Source organism: Colossoma macropomum, unplaced genomic scaffold (assembly GCF_904425465.1).
Source record: "Colossoma macropomum unplaced genomic scaffold, Colossoma_macropomum, whole genome shotgun sequence".
NCBI lineage: Eukaryota > Metazoa > Chordata > Actinopteri > Characiformes > Serrasalmidae > Colossoma > Colossoma macropomum.
This window is the reverse complement of record NW_023494804.1, coordinates 5,739,604-5,761,733: the sequence shown is the minus strand read 5'-3', so window position 1 is coordinate 5,761,733 and position 22,130 is coordinate 5,739,604. Positions and strand designations below refer to the sequence as shown.

The 22,130-nt window shown below is 39.5% G+C and overlaps 2 protein-coding genes across 2 annotated transcripts; one reads left to right on the top strand and one right to left on the bottom strand.

The window, feature by feature from the left end:
* Positions 1-284: 284 nt before the first annotated feature.
* kcnj1b (potassium inwardly rectifying channel subfamily J member 1b) lies at positions 285-4,538 on the top strand. The gene is given in 2 exon segments (XM_036595342.1): positions 285-351; positions 3,388-4,538. Coding segments are annotated over 2 exon segments (1,218 nt in total).
* An 11,223-nt stretch (positions 4,539-15,761) lies between these two features.
* Positions 15,762-19,929, bottom strand: smtlb (somatolactin beta). The gene is made up of 5 exons (XM_036594967.1): positions 19,901-19,929; positions 19,352-19,536; positions 17,443-17,556; positions 17,145-17,324; positions 15,762-16,028 (listed from the first exon to the last, which is right to left on the bottom strand). The coding sequence occupies exons 1-5, from the start codon at positions 19,914-19,916 to the stop codon at positions 15,831-15,833; spliced, it is 693 nt and encodes a 230-aa protein (XP_036450860.1). The 5' UTR covers positions 19,917-19,929; the 3' UTR covers positions 15,762-15,830.
* Positions 19,930-22,130: the final 2,201 nt, after the last annotated feature.

Genomic DNA, 22,130 nt, shown 5'->3' with positions numbered 1-22,130 from the left:
GATGTGGATTGTGGTTTGGTTTGGTTTGGTCTAGAATCTGCAGATGAGCTTAAGGTAGCGTAGATGTGGACCAATAATCAGTTTTGGGAGCACTTTGACTTGTCTCTTTCTTTACGGCGTGTAAACTGTGGCATGTGCCTGGGATTAGAACATTTCACTGAGGATTACGTTTTTAGCTGCACCCCAATGGCAGTTTGCTTGGAGGAGAACTGGAAGGTCTGAACGCTAATCCTGCCTGCTGCTTGGCTAGCGCGCTCAGTCGACACGTCTGTGAAGTCGATTTCATGCATTGAAAGTTGACAGTGGCTTCTCGTTTCAGTAGCGCTGCTGCTAACCTCTGTGTGAGTGGGGGTAAGTTGTCATTTCCATCCATAGGCAAGTTTTAGCTCACGAATCAAGCTCATCATGTTTGGTAGATGTTAAGATGTGGTCACTAGATGTTAATTGAGTGAAATGTCTTTTGTTGTATCTGGTTTTACAAACTTTAACCAGTAAAGTTTACATTTCTCAGCAGTGGGAAGTCATTCTTTACATTTTATGGCTTTACAGTATGCAGTGAGGGGAAACAAGCACAAGATAACCTTTTACATTATTTAATATACCTGTAGTGCATATATCTAATGTCTTTTGACCTTTTGCTCATAAATATGAACAAAGAAATGTGTATTTATACATAAGAACAGATATATATTTAAAAAAAAAAATTAAATTTATATGGAAAAAGTATTCAGACACCAAAAATTTATATTAGTACTTTATTGTAAAGCTGTTGTTGGCAATTACAGCTGTGAGATGCCTGTAGTAAGAATTAATTAGCTTTGCACACCATCTTTAGTTCTCTAAGGTAGTGAGGGTGCCTCTGCTAGATCTCAAAATCCTCCATAAATCCTCCAAAAAGATTAGCTAGGCCATGCAAGCACCTTCTTCTTTAGAACCCAGTCTTGAATATTTTGGCTGTATGTTTGAGCTTGTTTTTTTTTGTTGAAACATCCATCAAATCCTCCAGTATCTCCCAGTACATCACTCCAGTCATGTTTCCTTTAATGCCCCAGTACCGTTTGCAGAGAAGCAGTCCCATATCATGATGCTCCCACCATCATGCTTCACTGTGGGTGTTTATGGGATCATACTCACGACCCTTCTTTCTCCAAACATGATGAGCTTAATTATTATTATACGCTCCATTTTTCTTTCGTCTGACCACAGTATATTATTCAAAAAGAGTTCTGATTTGTCTAAATGCTTGGGTGCAAAGTTTAGACATGCATCTCTAGCAGAGGAGTTCTACATAGAGTGTAGGAACGAAGATGGACGCAGTTCAGTTGCTTATTGTTCTGTGTCGTTCTCTGTTTCCAATGACCGCTGGCTTCTCTCTTACCTTCCTTAGCATTAGTCTGAGAGTGCCTTGTGAAAAACTCCCAGACTGATAAATCAGAAAACCTGGCCGCATGTTTGATTAAACGCTTTCTCATCGGGCCATGAATAAAGACAGTAAGCATCAGAAGTGAATGTAATGCTCTGCTTCACTCCATCTCTTGATGTAAGAGTAGGTATAAACTCTTCAGCCACCATGTTTCTGATAAAGCCTTTTCTACAGGGCGCGCTGTTGGCCCCGTCGAAATGGGATGATTGACAGGTTGGAAAGTCTATGAAAATTAAAATGCAATCTGGTCAAATGCATTTTCATAATTGTTTTGCCTCAGAATGAGTGCAGTAGGCGAGAGTATGTAATTACAAACAGGAGAGGCGCTGTTTCCCATCTTGCATTAGAATTTTGCTCTCTTTCTAGCTTGGTGTTCTCTTTGATAATGCAGTTTCAAATGCCTGATTAGAGGGAGTGAATGCATCTAAGGCAGATTACATTTTGACACCATTATTGCATAATCACAAGTATAAATATGCAGTTCTGGAAATACATTTCAATTTAAATAATGCTACTTATAAAGCATCTAAATCTCTGTGTAGATGAAATGTCAATACTAGTATCCCAAATGGCAAATTAAAATTGCAGTTTTAAATTTGAATTTTTATTTTGAGCCCAACATTGCATATATGGGTCATTCTACGGAAATGTCTACTTTTCTATCTCTCCATAGGAGTCAGTGGTGTTACTGATGGTCGTTGGTGTTACACATAAGAAAGGAAACACCAGAGACATTTTAATGAAAAATGCATTTTACAAAATGGCTGCTACAGAGCATCAAACCACATGTTGTCAATCATGGAACATCCACTAAAATATGTAATTTAATCCATTTGTATTCTATTTTTTCACAATTACCTCAGAATAAAGTTGGTCACACCAGTGACTTCAGCTAAAAGCTACATATGAAATCATGAGCTAAATGAGAAAATCTCTGATAACTGAAAGACACAGTGGGCTCACCATGTGCTTTTCTTCATAGATCCTCAGAAAACAGGTAAAAGGAAGTCAAGTAACGTCATCAGTGTGATTTTATTTCAGAATAAGAGATTTTTTGTTACGCAGTAACACCAGTGACACGACTCCTGGGGAACTTTCATTATATATTTTATAATATTTATTTGTCATTTGTTTTCTTTATGTCATTTAATTCATATATTCCACAGTCATGTATAGATTATTGCAGTTAAAATTGCAGAAAAATGAGTTTTTTAACCTCAAAATATGGCCTCAGCCTTCACACATGACTGTGAGGATGAGCTCTTCTGTGGTGTTTGGAATTCTATATAATAGATTTAAAAAAGAATATTGCTAAATTGAGGCTCAAGAAGGTGTAATTGTTAAAATAACTTATTGTTTTATTTGAAAATGTAAAAAAAATGTAACCCTAACGGTTTTTTTTTTTAGTGTAATATATCTGTAAACACTAGGGACACAAAAATGGACGTTTCTGTAGAATGACCCATATGCAATTTATATATCACATTTTCATTTTAATTTTGCTGCTGATATGCTCCCATAGTATTAAACCAATGGCATCTTTTATAATGTCAATTGTTTTGTTGCATTAATATCTATACCTTGATTTGTGTGTATGTAACCTTTACATGTATGTATGTATCTATGTGTGTGTGTGTGTGTGTGTATATATATACACACACACACACTTTCTGCTTTGTATTTATTAGTACAAAGTCAAAATACATCATGTATGTAAATTTGAAGCGGATATATACACACAGGAAGTTTATTAAACAACAAAAACAAAAGTGTCTGAATACTCGTTTCCCCTCAGTGCAGAACAAAACTGCAAAGGCAGGTTTATCAAAAGAATGTAGGGCAAAATACCACATTGTACAGGCTGTGTTTACTTGCTTATCACATGCAGAGCTTATAGAGTATGACCTCCTTTTCCATTCATGTTGAAACTGTAAACGGTTTTCTTCTGTGCTTTCACCATAAAGGAATGTTGCAGTTCATCCAGAAGCAGATTCATGGTCACATAGTGGAACGCAGGATTCGCCGGACGCGGCTCGTGACCAAGGATGGCCACTGTAACATTGAATTTGGCAACGTGAAGTATCACAGCCATTTTGCTTACCTGATGGACTTTTGGACCACCTTTGTCGAGATCCGATGGCGCTTTGTTATATTCTCCTTTGTCGCTGCTTTCACTGGAAGCTGGTTCGTCTTCGGCCTGCTGTGGTACTCGATTGCAAAGAGCAATGGGGACTTGGAGGCAGTGGAGGGGGAGCGTTCTGCTGATGGCCATACAAAGTGCATAGACAACATAAATGGTCTCACAACTGCCTTCCTTTATTCTTTAGAGACCCAGACAACCATTGGATACGGTGGGCGAGCTCTGACTGGCCACTGCGCTGGCACAGTGGCCCTTCTTGTCATCCAGTCACTCATGGGTGCCATCATAAACTGCTTCATGTGTGGCCTCATTTTGGCCAAAATATCTCTACCCAAAAAGCGAGCCAAGACGGTCACCTTCAGCGACACGGCGGTCATCTGTTTAAAGAAAGGAAGCCTCTGCCTGCAGATTCGGGTGGCGAACCTACGCAAGACCCTGCTTATCGGCAGCCAGATTTACGGGAAGCTGTTGAGGACCACCATCTCGCCAGAAGGAGAACCCATCATCCTAGACCAGGTGAACATTGACTTCCTGGTGGATGCAGGCAAGGACAACCTCTTCTTCGTCTGCCCTTTGACGCTGTACCACGTGATCGACAGTTCCAGCCCCTTTGCAGAGATGGCGGCGGACACCATCCAGCAGCAGGAGTTCGAGCTGGTGGTCTTCCTGGAAGGGGTCGCTGAGTCCACCAGCTCATCCTGCCAGGTGCGCACATCTTTCATCCCAAGCGAGATTCAGTGGGGCTACAGCTTCCTGCCCATCATCTCTCGCACCAAAGGGGGCAAGTTCCGGGTCGACTTCTCCAACTTCTCCAAGACCGTACCGGTGGTTACTCCACATTGTGCCTGCTGCTATCTGAATCAACTGAACAGCAATCTTATACTTCACCAGCATGGTCAGCAAGGCATCGATAACCCTGGGTTTGACGTTACTTCAATTAGCATTGAAGATTCAATGGACAACACTCAAATGTGAGATGGTTCAGGGGGAATTCCAACCATTTTTTTTTAAATCATTCATTTAAGATGTAAACAAAGCTGGTCAGAATGGTTTGGTGTGAAATGGTCATTCTAGAGAAACTTAGACAGTCAGAATTTTGACAAGTGGTTTTAGGAATCAGATGTCCAAAGCGTTTAATGCCTCCAAAATGGGTGCCAAAATTTGTCCTGGGGGCTAGATTGGTGGACTGAGGGCCAAAAAGACAAAACAGTATATATATTAAGAAGGCAAGTTTTTGAAAATGTAAATGTATTTATAACAGTACCCTGCATCCTGTAAATAAGAGTTGAAAAAGTTATGAAAGAAGTGAATGTGTTATGAATATGCAGCTTAATGTCTGAAGTGTTGGTTTATGATAGTTCTGCGATAAATTTTAATGGCGGAGGGATACATGCAGGGCGTTATTAGGCAAAATAGCCTCCAAAAAAATTATTTTTCAGATTTGCCACTATTTTACTGCTATCAACATTACATATAAAAACTCAGGTTCACTGGTCTGTTTTGGTTTGTAAATGAAATGGCTATATTTGCGGACATGGTGAATTCTGGTTCCTATCACCACCACTGTAAAAAAAATTAACTCGTTAAGTTTCTCTGCAATGCACAATTTCACATAAAACCACTTGCAATGATTTTATTATGTGGAAACTTCGGTGGAATTCTCCTTTAATTCAGGCTGCCTCAGTAGCTAGCTGCATGATTTTTTTTTAAACTCAAGGATGTAGGAGCTTTTATGACTTAAGATACTGTCCTCTAATAAAGACACCTCTGAAACAAGTGCATCGGAAGTGGAGATAACAGTACTATTAACAATGCTACAAACTGTTTTGAGACGTTATTCCCCCCAATGACCTGAGAGTGCGCTTATCCACAGACGCTGAAAGGAAGAGCTTGGTGGGTGTCCATAAGAGGATTATAACAGAGGTTAGTTTTGAATAAGAGTTTGAGTGAAGGCATAACAACGGGACGTGAAGGCCTTTGGTGTTGCTCATTCAGCGTATTTGTATGGCATAAATACATTTGCATAACATTAACGTGTTGTATGTGTTCCTGCTGTACATAAATCATACTGTACTGCTCGCTCTGCCTCAGATTCCAGTCTGGATGACTGTTGCATTTGCGTGGTTTCTGTTTGGAACGTTCAGAAGTGAAACTGCAGTTCTGCTATGAAAGCAGTTACTGTTTATTTCACCCCAGGCTTTTGCTACTTAAGTGAAACTGACAGCCGGCAAAATAGGAATAAAGCACAGGCTGCGCGGGTGGTAATAGTGCATAATTTTAAACTGTGTCAAGATGAAAAAATAGGTGTGAAAACATTTGCTGTGAAACATTTGCTAACCCACAAGGTCTTTAAGTGTTATGAAGTTTATGAACGCTGGAGAACGTGACTGTGTTTGCACTTGGACAGCCATTAAAGTGCTTATCGCTCTCTTAAAAGATTGAAATATGATGTTTGAGCAGAAAAACAGTAGGCCTGCTGATCAGGCCTGACGTTTAACCCTTTATTCTCTTGGAAATTGTTCTGAACTTTTGTTTTACACTTCCGACGATCTTAAAAAAATTCTTAAAGGGTTTTTTAGTAAAGAAAATGGTTCTATTTAGTTTTATACTCTGCTGAAAAAAAACAGAAACCGTTAAGTCAGGGGTCGGCAACATGCATCTCTTATACTGCCCTGTTGCGGCTCCACAGCAGAATCAGATTAGTAGGTAAAAATAAAATAATCCTCCTTTACAGTAAAATAAAGCTCTGCTGATCGTTCAACACAGTTTAACAATAAATGGTCTTAAACTCTGGAGTTAATGTAGAACTGCTAATTCACCTTTTAACCCTGAGGGTTGGTGCACAGACTTCTGGTCACCATAGCAACACAGACAAGAATCTCACCTAGCTAGTAGCTAATGAAACAGCAAAGAGAGAGATTTAAGGGTTATTTAGAGACTAATGGACTTATTCGTGTTTATAATCACTCCAGCTGGTTTCTTGATACGTTTAATCTGCAACGAAAAACTGTCAAACACTAAAAAGTTGCAAAAATGGAGTCGCTCCTCGTTCTCCAGCTTCTTGTTTGAATTTCCCCTGTTACACCTTAAATGATGCAGCAGTTACATTCTGGCGTCTCAGGCAACATTTAAGGTGGAAAGGGAGAATTCAAACAAGAAGCTGTTGAATGGGAAACTGACTTCAGCCTTGTAAAAAGTCAAAAGTTCAGAGACATTTTACAAGAAACTGTTCTACTTTTGAGTAAAAGGTTCCGCTAGAGATGTGAGAAAAGCGACTGTAGCTGATCTAGAGCTTAAAGCAGAGCTAAGTAAGTCTGTGTTTTCATTTATATTACATTTGTTAGCCTATACTCAGCCAAGATGGTAAAATGTGTATTTACATATAGAACCTTTTTGAAAATGGTTCTCTATAGCGCCAACAAGGGTTGTAGCAATGTCAAGTTTGTAACAACAGCAGAACCCTTTTTGGTGCTATATAGAACAATATACAACACATTCTCCATCAATGTGCAGAAACACTTCAGCATGCAAACAACTATTTAAGCATGAGATGGTTCCATTTGGAACTCATTGTTCTAAATAGAGCCATGCCCTTTACCAAAGAACCCTTAAAGAACCATCTTTTTTAAGAGTGTGCAGTGGTGATGCAGCAGAGTGATTTTTGAAGTTTAAAAACTAGAAAACCTCCTTCTGATGATGTATTTTAACCGTAGGATGAACATTTGAACAGCCACAACATTTTTCTTTCTTTAGCTGGTGAAAGCAGCAGTAAGGCTAATAGCTAACCGCTAAGTAGGTAGCATCTTATTGCAGCCGTATAACTGGGGTAACTGTCTTCTAATCATCATTACAGTGAAGAGAAAGGATTTCTCAAACGACAGAAAGGTAGAGCTAAATGAAAAGCTAAACTTAGCATGGTAGCTACCTGGCTGTCTAGATATCTTAGCTCAGTTTGGCTTCTTTTCTGTCAGAAAGGATGAATGATTAATGCTGAATAAAGACAGAATCACTGTTTTCTGACTTTTGTTTGACTAATGCTAGGAATGCTAGCGTGGTTGTATTCACTAGCCTATAGCTCAGTGGCTAGGCTAGCAGTCAGGACTGACACCACAGGGATTGTACACTTTTAAATGGTTCTTCAAGGGTTCTTTAGTAAAGAAAAAGGTTCTGTATATAACCATTAATACTCAAAGAACCCCTTGCATGATTACAGGGTTCTTTGCATTGTGGAAGAGTTCTTCAGATTGATGGAGAATGTGCTGCAGAAGGTTCTGCCTAGCACCTTTTTGAGAAGGGTTCTATATAGCACGAAAAAGAGTTGTTGTCAAGCTTGTGACAATAGCAGAACCCTTTTTGGTGCTTTATAGAACTGTACACTACACATTCTGCATGAGTCTGTAGAACCGTTTTACTATGCAAACAACCGTTTAAGCATGAGATGGTTTTACATGGAACTCTGTTCTAAATAGAGCCTTGCCCTTTACTAAAGAACCCTTGAAGAACCGTCTTTTTTATGAGTGTGCAGTGGTATCCCAGTAGTCTTTAGTGATTTTTCATGTTTAAAAACTAGAAAAACTACCTTCTCATGATGTATCTTGACCGTAAGAGGAACTTTTGAAGAGTCACAACTGCTTTGTGGTGGATTTTTGATTAAAATGTTTCATTTTTCTTTCTTTAGCTGGTGAAAGTGGAAGTAAGGCTAATGGCTACCTGCTAAAAAGCCAGCATCTTATTGCAGCGGTGCTGCTGTGGTAACTGTCTTCTAATCATCATTACAACGACAGAAATGACGCCTCAGATGAAAAGCTAAACTTAGCATGGTAGCTACCTGGCTGTCTAGATATCTTAGCTCAGTTTGGCTTCTTTTCTCTCAGAAAGGATGAATGGTTAATGCTGAATAAAGACAGAATCACTGTTTTCTGACACTTTGTGATGAGGCATCACCAGAGGACTCTGTGTGTGTCTGTGTCTGTGTGGTTTACCTGAACACCTACCTGTAATACTCACCTGTTGTCTGTTTCCTAACACCAGCAGCAAAAGGGAGGCAGATCAGACGGAGCTCACTCATGAGCGTGCCGGAGGGCCCACGGCTAGGTCATGAGAGGGGTGATGTCTCTACCTAGGGCACAGAAAGCAGAGTGAGACAGGCTGGTAAATGTGCGCACTGTATGAAATATCCTACTGGTAATGTTACATATTAAGGCCTTGTGATATGCAATTATGATTTTATTTACCCTTGTATTAATCCACTCTTATAGGACAGCAACACCCCTGCACAGTAGAATGGTTCAGCTCAGGTGATGCAGGGGTGGGGCTGACCCTATAAGAGGCAGGGGAAAGGTTTAGTAGGAGGCTAGCTTGAGGACACTCACCTCAGATTGTGAGGAGACTGAGGAGAAGGGAGTAAGAGCCAAGCTAGGAAGTATAGTCCTATGGCCTTGTCGCCTAAGACTCCTTATACTTACCTGTGCTGACTGAGTCAGGTCAACAGTTTGACCTCCATTTACTTTGTGTTTGTACAGTTTTTCTTTGGAGTGTTTTCACTGTGTAAATAAATCACACCGATTGCAAAGAGTTATTCAGACTCGTCACATCTTCAGCCTGCAACTGCATCCCACCCATTAAGTCACAACCTACCCGGTGACTTTGTGTCTCCTCACGGGTTCGGCGGAGCATCGTCACACACTTTTGTTTGACTCATGACTAATAAAGGAATGCTAGCTTGGTTGTATTCATTAGCTTATAGCTTAGTGGCTAGGCTAGCAGTCAGGACTGACACCACAGGGATAGTACACTTTTAAATGGTTCTTCAAGGGTACAGTCCCTGTGGTGTCAACCAATCCTGACTGCTAGCGTAGAGATGCTTCTTTAGTAAGGAGAATGTTCTATATAGAACCATTAACACTCAAAGAACCCTTTGCTTGATTAAAGGGTTCTTCGCATTGTGAAATGGCTCTTCAGATTGGTGGAGAATGTGCTGTAGATGGTTCCATATAGCACACACAACACATTATCTAAGCCATTTATCCTTCTGGGTCGTCATGGGTGCTGGAGCCTATCCCAGCAGTCATTGGGTGGAAGGTAGGAAACACCCTGGACAGGCCACCAGTCCATCACAGGGTTCTACATAGCACCTTTTTGAAAAGGGTTCTTTTCTTGTTATAAGCTTGACATCGTAACCATAATAGAATTCTTTTTGGTGTCATATAGAACCCTTTTCAAAAAGGTGCTAGGTAGAACCATCTGCAGCACATTCTCCATCAATCTGAAGAACTCTTTCATGATGCAAAGAACCCTGTAATCAAGCAAAGGGTTCTTTGAGTGTAAATGGTTCAATATAGAACATTCTCTTTACTAAAGAACCCTTGAAGAACCATCTTTTTTAAGTGTGCATGATGTGTTTTCATATGTATGTATTTGTAATGCATGCTGGGTGACATAAGGGCAGAACAGTGATGAAGGGAAACATTGAAATGATATAAAATCACTGAAGGATGCGATGCTGCGCTACAGAAAACTGCATAGCATGAAAAATGACAAAAAAGGTTTGTGCTTTGTAATTGAGCACTGTTGAAATTTACTGCATTTACTCAATGACTATTTCCACGAGGCGAAACTTACTTTTTACTCCTGATATTTTCATGTAGGACACAGTATTCATTACACAGCTCACATGAACAATTTCACTTTGTATTACTTTTTAAATGCTGTGATTTAGTTTATGAAACTAATGTCTAAGTTGTGGTAAAATCTGAAATAACCTAACGTTCCTCAAAACAGGCACATTCCACATTTTTGCCATTCCATACTGCATGTCTACATGTCTTAGCACTCTCTTGCCACAGGGAGGCGCTCTAGTCTAAACAGAGATTTTGCTGCTCTGATGGACGACTTCTTCATTTCTCATCCTCTTTCACAGCCATAAATAGTCATTAATGGAAGAAGTCTGAGCTCTACAGTGAAGTATAAAGTTTAAGGAGGTTGAGGTTACTAAGTTTGGATCGTGGAGGTGGCCAAAGAGCCTGCAGCAAAAAACATGCATTCCATGCTGGTTTACGCAAGTCTGAGCTGGTTTAAACTGGTTTATGCTACTCTGATGCTGGTTGACCAGCAAACCACCATCCATAACACGACATATGCTGGTTTTGGTGACCAGCTTATCTGGTCTTCGGCTATCTCCACCTTCAGATCCCATTTAAGAAACAATCAAATGCATAGAATCAGCCATTGATCACCTGTTAACCCATAAGGATCCTTTACATTGTGATACCGTCCCACTGAAAAGCCAAAATGCTTTGAAAAAAGATCAGAAGCCAAAAGAAACTCTTAAAGTTTTCTCTGTTTTTTCAGCAGCGTTCCCATTCAGAGAGATCAGAGCCGTCTTGGGTCTTGTGAACAGACCCAAGACCACAGCCTTGGTTTTTAATGGTCCATTTTTCAGCAGGGGAGAGACCTAAAAACTCAAAACTAAAGGCCAAACTACCGTCTCAGAAACATATTTGAATCACTGATAAATCTGACAAAAACTATATAAGTAGTTTGTAGCTTTTGTCTCAGTAATGCCTGTTGAATGACTCTGTTTACATCTTTACCGTCTCATTATGAGGACGTCTCCCACATTCTGTGGAGTTCGACTTTAATAGTTGACAGTTTAACAGTTGCTAGAAAAACCTACTTTTAGAAACAGAGGCAGAAGGAGAGAGATACCTAGCAGCTGTAAGGTTTTTGGATGATGGACAAAGGAAAGGAGGAGTGTGTGGGAGCGAGGGCGAAACGCTGAGTTCAAAATCAGCATAATTCCAACTTCCACTGCCCATGTGCCGGCCCACGTCCCGCCTTGATCACTCTGCCCACTTGACCCCTCCGTCTCCGCAGACGATTTGCCGTCTCAGCCGGTCCCCCGCGGAGAAGAGCTTTCCGCCGTAATGCTCTGCCACTCTTCTTCCTTTCTCTCTCCCCTTTTGGCCCTCGTCCTGTTTTCACATCACTCGCTTTCTGAAGGTCAGATTTCTTTATTTAGGTGTTAGTTGTTAAAAAAATTGATTGACTTCATTTGAAACCCTGTTTTCTCGCACGCTGGATGGGCCTGCTTAGCGTGCATCTTAGGAACTGACTGTGGCTCATTCCGAACTTTCATAGGATGCAAATCAATGCTGCTGCAATTTTAATGTGCGAACAGTATAAAGGCTACACGGTTTCTCGTGCATGTATGTTTTCTGCTGCAACAAATGCCTTCAAGTAGCAAACACTGGCATTTTTATTGATAATTAATACATGGTATGTGCTGTGTTTCATATAACCAGAGCTTTTATACCAAAAAAACAAATGAGCAAACTAGGGATTAATTACTTTCTCTCTCCTGAGGTCATGCAGGGAGCATACTTTTATTTGTTGAGGGTTTTTTGTATAATAATCTTTTCTATCTCCTCTGAAAACCCTGTTAAAATAAGCTATTTGTAGAGCATAGAATAACAGAAGCAGATGTTAATTAGGGTTAAGGTCAGAGTTTGGGTTAAAAGGGTCAGATGTGCTTTAATACACTGGCACATAAACAGCTTTAATGAAGTCCAGCTCCTGCTTCGTAGGCCTATATGCTATATGCAGAGAACTTGTAGAGAGGTGAACAGCCAATGAGCTGCTCTGCTCGCCAACCAATCAGCACTCAGTAGCAGCAATGCCAGCGTCCTGCTGCCCAAAACCTGTTTTGCTGTAGAAATATGTAGGTCAGTTTCTTTTTTAGTGAAATACATCCATCTACTTTTTAAAATTAAAGGCAAGTGATTAGAAACTATTTTAACTTTTTGTTTTTAGCTGTTTAGCTTCATTCACTCCCATTCATTGAGGACTCGCTCGTGGGCGCCCTCTGGCGTTTTGCAGTCATGTTTTTGATATATAACGGGAGAAATAGGAAGTGGCCAGGCTCCTCATAAACCAGCTCTGCTATATGATTATTAGCTTATAAACACACAGAGACAGACTAGATCAAGATGCGAAATACAGGGAGTCCTGGGGGTTCCGGGACACCCTAATTAGCCTCTTGGACCCCCAATGTCTCAAAATCAAAATTCTGGGGGTCCCCCTAAAAAAAATAAAAAATTATAACGTTATTCTGTCCATTAGGGAAATAGGCCCAAATACAAATTCAGTCAAACGTCGTTGTTTAGCTGCTTCACCCACAATCAGTGAGCTTCTGTCTTGGGTATTTAACTAACTAGAGATGCAGCACTGGTCTGCCTCAGGGTGGCGCTGTAGCAAATTGGTTCATCCAGTTGGTCCTTCATAGCCTAGCAACTATGACTACACCCAGGATACCTCTGAAAAAACTTTACAGTAGGCTGCAGCATATCTGTAAATCTGAAAACTGGCCCAGTTTCACAAAAGTGAATTGTTCCTCATTTCTCTAACTGAAGACAGAAGAGCAGATGTGTAAGATCTCAGTTAATGTGTGGAAGACCATATTATCAAAGTAAATCGAGCCAATTTAGCGGTGCTGTGGTGAGTGGGTCAGCAGCCCGCCAATGCTGGAGAAGCCAGCCAACATGGGACCCCCCCTTCGAATACCATGGAGTATTTCGCACAGTGGTAAAGATGAATGTATCTGAATGAATGTATCTGGACTGTATCATGATAAGATATTACCCATATGCGTTTACACTTGGTAGTCAAATACGTCTCCTATATGCAAATCTGCTCGTTACGTGGCAACCAATTACCTATTGTTTATCCTTTCAGCTTCTTCGTCTGCAGTTTGTTTTGTGTAGTCGTGTCTCCATATTGCTATGAAGCATTTCATTTGATCTGGACTCCAACCATGTGCGTCCTCTGAATATCTTCCTTGTAGACACGGATCATGTGTCCAGTGATGTACTGCATGGGGAGGAGTTTCGGTTGTACCGGGAGGGGTTTCAGTTGTACTGAGAGGAGTTGTGATTGTACTAGGAGGCATTTTGGTTGTACTGGGAGGAGTTTTGGTTGTACTGGGAGGGGTTCTGGTTGTAATTAGAGGAGGTTTGGTTGTACTGGGAGGGGTTTCGGTTGTACTGGGAGGAGTTGCAGTTGTACTAGGCGGAGTTTCGGTTGTACTGAGAGGGGTTTCAGTTGTAACAGGAGGAGTTCTGGGTGTACCAGGAGGAGTTTCAGCGGTACTGGGAGGGGTTTTGGTTGTACTGGGAGGGGTTTTGGTTGTACGGGGAGGAGTTTTGGTTGTACTGGGAGGAGTTTCAGTTGTACTGGGAGGGGTTTTGGTTGTACTGGGAGGAGTTTTGGTTGTACTGGGAGGAGTTTCGGTTGTACTGGGAGGAGTTTTGGTTGTACTAGGAGGAGTTTCAGTTGCACTAGGATTTTGGTTGTATTGGGAGGAGTTTTGGTTGTACTAGGAGGAGTTTCAGTTGCACTAGGAAGGGTTTTGGTTGTACTGGGAAGAGTTTTGGTTGTACTAGGAGGAGTTTTGGTTGTACCAGGAGGAGTTTCAGTTGTACTAGGAGGGGTTGTGGTTGTACTGGGAAGAGTTTTGGTTGTACTGGGAGGAGTTTTGGTTGTACTGGGAAGAGTTTTGGTTGTACTGGGAAGAGTTTTGGTTGTACTGGGAAAAGTTTTGGTTGTACTGGGAGGAGTTTTGGTTGTACTAGGAGGAGTTTCAGTTGTACTGGGAATAGTTTTGGTTGTACTGGGAGGAGTTTTGGTTGTACTAGGAGGAGTTTCAGTTGTACTGGGAATAGTTTTGGTTGTACTGGGAGGAGTTTTGGTTGTACTAGGAGGAGTTTCAGTTGTACTGGGAATAGTTTTGGTTGTACTATGAGGAGTTTTGGTTGTACTAGGAGGAGTTTCAGTTGTACTGGGAGGAGTTTTGGTTGTACTGGGAGGAGTTTCAGTTGTACTGGGAATAGGTTTGGTTGTACTGGGAGGAGTTTTGGTTGAAAAAAGTGATTTGCATTAATTTAATTTACTTGAACAAACACCCCAGTTTCTAAGGAATGACTCAAATACATAAACATTTCATACAGGCAATGATTGTAATATGTAATATTCTATTCATGTGGAAATGATGGGCAGATTTAATTATGTACAGAGAAAAAACATCACTTTCTATGTCATTTTTATTCAGTAATCCTCTTTCACTTAGTTATAGTTTTTTTTCTAGCAGTGGGCCACCTAAGAAAATCTCTGGTTCTTGTCCGGCCACCCCATTCTAAAAGTTCTAGCTACGTCCCTGCACTGATAGTAAATGGAACCAGACGTCTGAAGAGTTTAATGCCTCTGAAAGCTCCATCACAGAAAGATGTTGTATAAAATAGTCATGAATCTGCTGCCTGATGTCTGAGAGTTTGCTTTATGATAGTTTTGTGAAGGTTTTGGTCCTAGTTTTTCTAAATATATGAATGGTAGAGAAGTTAGTGCAGGCTGTTGTAAGGAAGGGTTTCTCAACCACAGGGCTTCGGACAATAAGTGGGCCATGAAGCACCCTCTGGTGGTCCTTGTGCCAAAACTGAAGAGGAGCCAGTGGTAATCGCCCACTTGCGTATAAAACAAGCTCATGTTAGTTTAATTTGTTGCTGCTGTATGGTCAGCAGTACACAGCACAAAGTGTCATCCATACATTGCTGTGTTGAAAATTTCCCAAAAAAGACATTTTTAAGCAAAAAGTTTTCTTTTCCTCTTTCCTTCATGCTTTCTAGTGATAAATAAAAAAGACCCCCCTGCAGTAAAGCAAAGAAGTACCCAAATAAAACTTATTTTTTTAGATTTACCACAATTTTACCGTCATCAGCATTACACCTAAAAACTCAGAAGACATTGAATTATGAAGAATTTTTGAAAAATTAGTGGAATTCCCCTTTAATATAACAAGATTTTATTCTAGGTCATTTTAGACCATTTCTATTAGTCCATTTGTCATAACATGTTCACACAATATAAAGAGCACCATTATAGTTACAATATAAAGAGCTCCATTATAATTATGTTGTTTGAAATGGGATTTTAAGTATTTTTGAGTTAAGCATATATGTAGATATATGTGGCAGGTAGACAAAATATACACTATTGTGTACAAAATTTTTTTTGCTTCCTTTAACACATTGGACTATTATAAAATGTGGTCTGTGAAAAAGTTTATGGCACAATTTATATTTTGTTTTTACATATATATATATATATATATATATATATATATATATATATATATATATTCATCTACTGTATTTTCTGGCACCTGAACTCAACTCCAAATCATCCTGTAAAGTGCCTGGGTCCGATTTCTTCACACGGCTAGAAAAAGGAGCAGCTGGATCTGTCCGTTTGGCGGCACTTGAGAAGTTTAAGGAACGTCTCCATCTTATGAGCGTCCTTCTTGAAGCAGGACAGCATAGCGTAGTCCCTCAGCACGTGCTCCACCATGTCCGGCGGCACCAGGTAAGCCGTCACACTCTCGTTATTGTGCAGCTCTAAACTGCCTTCGTCCAGCATCTGTGGTCAGGAGGAAAAGAGTTGGGGCACTTTAAGGTCAAAATTAAAAGCAAACAAGAAAGAAATTCTTAAAGAAGTGAATATATACAGAGACACCAGAATGAAAGAGGAACAAATTAAATGCAAGGTTAAAAAGGAATGTTTTAAAGTTTAATGTTTAAAAGTTTTTTTTTAAAGTTTAACAAGTCCACACTATACAGAACACTGTTACAGGGAACAGAAATGGCCCCCTAATCACTATTCGCTATATTGGAACACCATATAGAACTGTATTATAAGGAACAGAAACACTGCCTAACCACTGTTCCCCACTATTCTACCACTACAGAACAAAATAATAGGGAACATAAATCCCCACCTCATCACTGTTCCCTAAATTGGACACTATTATAGGGAACGGTAACGGAATCTTAATCACTTTTCCCTAATCTAGAATACTGTACACTATTATAGTGAACAGACATGCCCACTTCATTACTGTTTTCCTTAAATTGGAACACTATTATAGGTAACCGAATGGAGTCTTAATCACTATTCTCTAATATGGAATACTGTACACTGTTATAGGGAATGTAAATGGAATGTTAATCACTATTCCCTTATCTGGAATACTGTACACTGTTATAGGGAACAGAAATGTCTACCTCATCCTTTTCCCTTAAATTGGAACACAATTATAGGGAAAATAAATGGAATCTTAATCACTCCTCCCTAATCTGGAATACTGTACACTATTATAGGGAACAGAAATGGAATGTTAATCACTATTCCCTAATCTGGAATACTGTACACTGTTATAGGGAACAGAAATGGAATGTTAATCACTATTCCCTAATCTGGAATACTGTACACTGTTATAGGGAACAGAAACGCCCACTTCGTTACTATTTTCCTGAAATTGGAACACTATTATAGGTAACAGAAATGGAATGTTAATCACTATTCCCTAATCTGGAATACTGTACACTGTTAAAGGGAACATACATGCTGACCTAATCACTATTCCCAAAATTAGAACACTAAACAGAAATGGTATCTTAATCAATATTCCCTACATTAGAGCACTACCAACAGAAATGTTGGCTAAAGGGCCGGGCTGGAAAATTCCATCCATACCTTTCTGATAAGAACGAGCACTCCTTGCTCTAGATTCATCAGCTTGCTCGACATCCATTTGGTCTTGTTGAGGAGGGTGCTGGGGGCGTTGTCGTAGCGATCCAGAGAAGCTTGCAGGTCCATTAGGGGGTCAACCCAAAACTGGATGAGAATGAGGACAGAGTGGAGGAGCCATTTGTCCTGCAACAACACAAAAAGTCCCATAAAACCCCCTTTACCCATTGTCTTATTGCCTATGGCTGTTAGCTGAATCCTCGGCAACAAAGAACAATGCAGAGCCCTGCTTAGTGCTGCTTACTGAAATTTGCTGAACTTCGCTTTTGGATGTAGGAATGGGGACGATGTTGGACGTGCACAAGTGGCTTCCACGGCCTTGCTGAGTGAGCGCAGAGAAAGGAATGAACATTTCCTCCTGCAAAAAAAAAAAACAACAGAAAGAATTAGGAAAGTTACTGCTGACTCTACAACCTCTGAGCTCTACATCATAGAAGTTGTTGCAAGTAATAATGAGACTTATGAGGCTTATTATTAGTGATAAAGTGCAGCGTTTAGTGTTTGAATATCTGTATAGAGAAGCATTTTATATCGATCTTTTTTCACAGGAGCCATGAATGCAATTTCCATTTGTTTTGGAGGACTATGCGTTTTTGTTCTTCAGTAACGTTGGAACTGTACTGGCACTTATATACAGTTTTTCATATTAGTTTGTGCGGAGGGTTTTATTCATAATTAACACCAAAACCATTCCAAAATTTTCTGCTTGCGGCCATTTTTCCATGACAGATGAATTCCATACGAGTGAAATGTTTTTTGCTCCATGGCACCAAAAAATATAAACGTATTTTGCTATGCTGGTCAAGTGTTTTGCCAAATCCGTCACTGAACTCCACCTACATATTTGGCTATTGCTGATGGAAATAATTATTAAGTCAATAATATCTGTGATATTAAAAATGATTGGCTTGGTTCGGTGCAAAATTATGCAGAACATTAAATAACATTATTTTACATTATGTAACGTTAATATATAGTTGGATAGTCACGTTTGGTGCCCCTGGCCAAATTCCATGTTTTCTTGATTTTCTAAGTGAAAACAAGTGAAAACATCGTCTACAGAGACACACTTCTGCACATTTTAATACACAATTATCATTTATTTGCTGAATTTAACATATTGAAAAAAAAAAACATAAAATGTGGCCTGTGCAAAAGTGATAGCACACTTTAGAAGACATTAGCATTTTTCAATTTTTGACAGATTTGAAAATGCCTGTTGGCCTTTACACTGTGTGTAAATTTCATGATGAATGGACCAAAAGAAATGGCTCAAAATGACTTGGAAAAAGGTCTGGTTCCACTGACTTACATTAAAAGTAAAGTAGGTTAACATTTTGGAGATACAAGGTTTTGTTCCGACAACAATATATATACGATATATATATATATATATATATGCCACGCATACACACAAATGATTCTTTGGATTGATAGATAATGTGCTGTATAAGGTTCTATATGGAACCTTTTTGAAAATGGTTCAATATAGCACTAAAAAAGGTTTTTCTATTGTTACAATGTCAAGCTTGTAACTGTAGCAAATCCCTTTTTGGTTCTATATAGAACCATAAACAATACATTCTTCATCAGTCTAAAGAACCATTTCACAATGCAAAGAATCATTTAGGCATATAGAACCATTGGCTTTACTAAAGAACCCTTGAGGAACCATCTTTTTTTAAAAGCATCTATCTATCTATCTATCTATCTATCTATATGTATGTATATATATATATATATATATATAGTATATATATATATATATATATATATATATATATATATGTATATATACACACACACATACACATATATCTACATTTATATATATATATGTGCAAAAAAAGTTCAAACGTCTGCATTCAACTGTACATCAAACCTAAGAACATTTTGTTGTTTTGTTTCTCTTTCAGATATGAAAATGTTTTCTTATGACAAACAATATATGCAAAGACGAATCACAAACTCTATCTTATATATCCCATTACAATGATATAGATGCTTAACTACAGCCCTCACTGTGTGCTGCCTGGCTGACAAAGAAGAACACTGGCGCACTTAGTATTGTTCCAGTGGGAACTTCTTTCTAACAGTTTTAACCACATAAAATGAGCTCCATTTGTGGGTATTGATTGTAGTGCTTTACTCACAAACAGTGTCCTGGCCTCCTCTGAGACGCGGTAGATAAGCTCCGCGTGCTGGATGGCTCGATCCAGAAGCTTCTCCACTGAAATGCTGCAGCGCGCTCCCCCAGCATCCCGGTCCGTGCAGTCCAGGGAAGAACCCCGCAGTCCGGTGACGGAGCAGAACAGGATCCCCAGCCAGCCCTGCAGAACTGGACATAGGGAGTCAGGGAGCATGAGCAGACTGAACGTTACTGTTCATTTTTATAGCCTTCATTATAACTAATGCTAAAAATGACCCTTGTTTACTGGTAAGTTGTATGTCTTCAGTGTCAAATCAAAACCTTAGTTTTGATCTTTTTATGTCATTCAAAAACTCAAGCTGTGTTACCATTTCATGATGAATGGACTGATAGAAATGGTCCAAAATTACTTGGAATACATTACATAATGTACATTAAAAGTTAAGAATGTTTTTCCTTCTCCTGAAAAGTTACTATTTTGGAGAAACAAGGTTTCGGAATAGCACTCAGATCCCTGTAGGCTAGAGAATAGCTTTCACAGAAGATCCACTACCTTTGGCCTTTCTCATTATTGTGCAGCAGGGATGTCCGGCGTCGCTATTGTTGCTGGTTCCTGAGCACCGACACCTTATATGCAATGCAGGCTTCATGAATGAACCCAAAGATTCAGAAGCTCTCACGCAAGTGGTAAGGTGATATTTCTGGTCACTGATTTCCACCATGATTTTATGCATCATCTTCGCCTGAAGGATGGAATTACTAGATCAAGGTAGAACATGTTTTTGTCTAAACCTTCTGGCTGTTTTCACAGGTTTCTCAGCTCCTTACCTTTGCTGTTTACAATGGCTGAGTCAGGAATTTGCAGGTACTGCAGAATAAACTGAACCGTTCTGTACACACTTAAAAAAAGTTCTTCAAGGGTTCTTTAACAAATTGAAGTTTCCACACAGAACCATAAACACTCAAAGAACACTTTGCATGATAAAAGAGTTCTTTGCGTCTTGAAAGGGCTCTTCAGACTGATGGAGGATGTGCTGTAGATGCTTCTATATAGAACCTTTTTGAAAAAGGGTTCTATATGGCACCATCTTCTATTCGTCCAAGCTTGACATGGTAACTGTAGAAGAACCACTTTCGGTGCTATAGAGCACATTCTCTATCAATCTGAAGAACGCTTTCATGATGCAAAGAACCCTATAATCATGCAAAGGGTTCTTTGAGTGTTCTTCCTTTGGTACAAGCTTGACATCCTAACTATAGCAGAACCATTTTTGGTGCTATAGAGAAAGCTTTTTAAAAAGGTTCTAGATTATACCATCTATAGCATATTTTCCATCAATCTGAAGAACCCTTTCACAATGCAAAGAACCCTTTAATCATGCAGGTTCTATGAATGTTCATTGTTCTTCTATTGAACCATTTTCTTTACTAAAGAACCCTTGAGGAACCATCATTTTCAATAGTGTATTAAACAGCAGTTGCTCTGATTTTTCAACATTTCTGCATAGTTTGTCACTCAGAGTGAATCTAATATGAAATACTTCTGAATCAGAGTCGTTCACATTGGTGGTGATGGGAACCAGACGTCTGAAGAGCTTAACACCACTAGAAGTCTCTATGCAGGAAGTTATTACATGAAATGTTATGAATACACTGCCTGATGCCTGAGACAGTTTGACAATAGTTTTAAGAAAATTTTGGTTTAAAATTGATTTTTTCAAAATCAATTAATGATGGAGGGGCACATGCAGGGTGTTGTGAAGCAAAATAGTCCCAAAAGAAAACTTATTTTTTCTCATTTTGACTATTTTACCAACAGCAACATTACATATACAAACTCAGAAGACGTGTGGAGGTTCACTGGTGGTTTTGGACAGTAAATAAACTGGCTATATTTGTGAAATACGTATATCACAGTTCCCCCATATTTGCTGACTTTTGCTTGGATTAAGCCTAACAAGAAGAGCCATACATTGTTGCCATACATTTTGAATGTAGCTATGTAGTTAGCTAGTTAATTGCATGGTTATAAACATAACAAATTACACTTGAATACAATACGCATTCCGTTTTCACAGGTTCGAGTCTGTTTAAACATCATGTTGTTTCTTCTTTCCGCAAAACAAGACTGAATGTTCGACAACAACCTTTAAACATATTGAATTAAATTATAAGATAAAACGGTGACACTTTATTTGAAGTGGTCCTTTTTAGATGAAACAAACACTCAACAGACTCTCAGTAACATGTCAAAAACATATGAGGGTTAGGATTAGGTTTTGGGTTAAAGTTAAGGTTTGGGTTAGCATTAGGGCCAGGGTGAGGGTTAGGATTAGGTTTTGGGTTAAGGTTCGGGTTAGGGTTAGGATTAGGATTTCGGTTGAGGTTAAGGTTAGGGTTAGGACCAGGGTGAGGCTTAGAGTTAGGATTAGGGCCAGGGTGAGGGTTAGGATTAGGTTTTGGGTTGAGGTTAAGTTTTGGTTAGGATTAGGTTTTGGGTTGAGGTTGAGGTTAAGGTTAGGATTAGGGCCAGGGTGAGGGTTAGGATTAGGTTTTGGGTTGAGGTTAAGTTTTGGTTAGGATTAGGTTTTGGGTTGAGGTTAAGGTTAGGATTAGGGCCAGGGTGAGGGTTAGGTGTTGGGTAAGGTTGGTAAGGTTAGCTTTTGTGTAATGGAAGTATCATATTAACAACACATCTACTTAATGTGAGTAATGCATCAACAGAACATCTACAAGATATTTACCTCAGTGTATTCAGATGCTTCACTACTGCTGTCACGCAT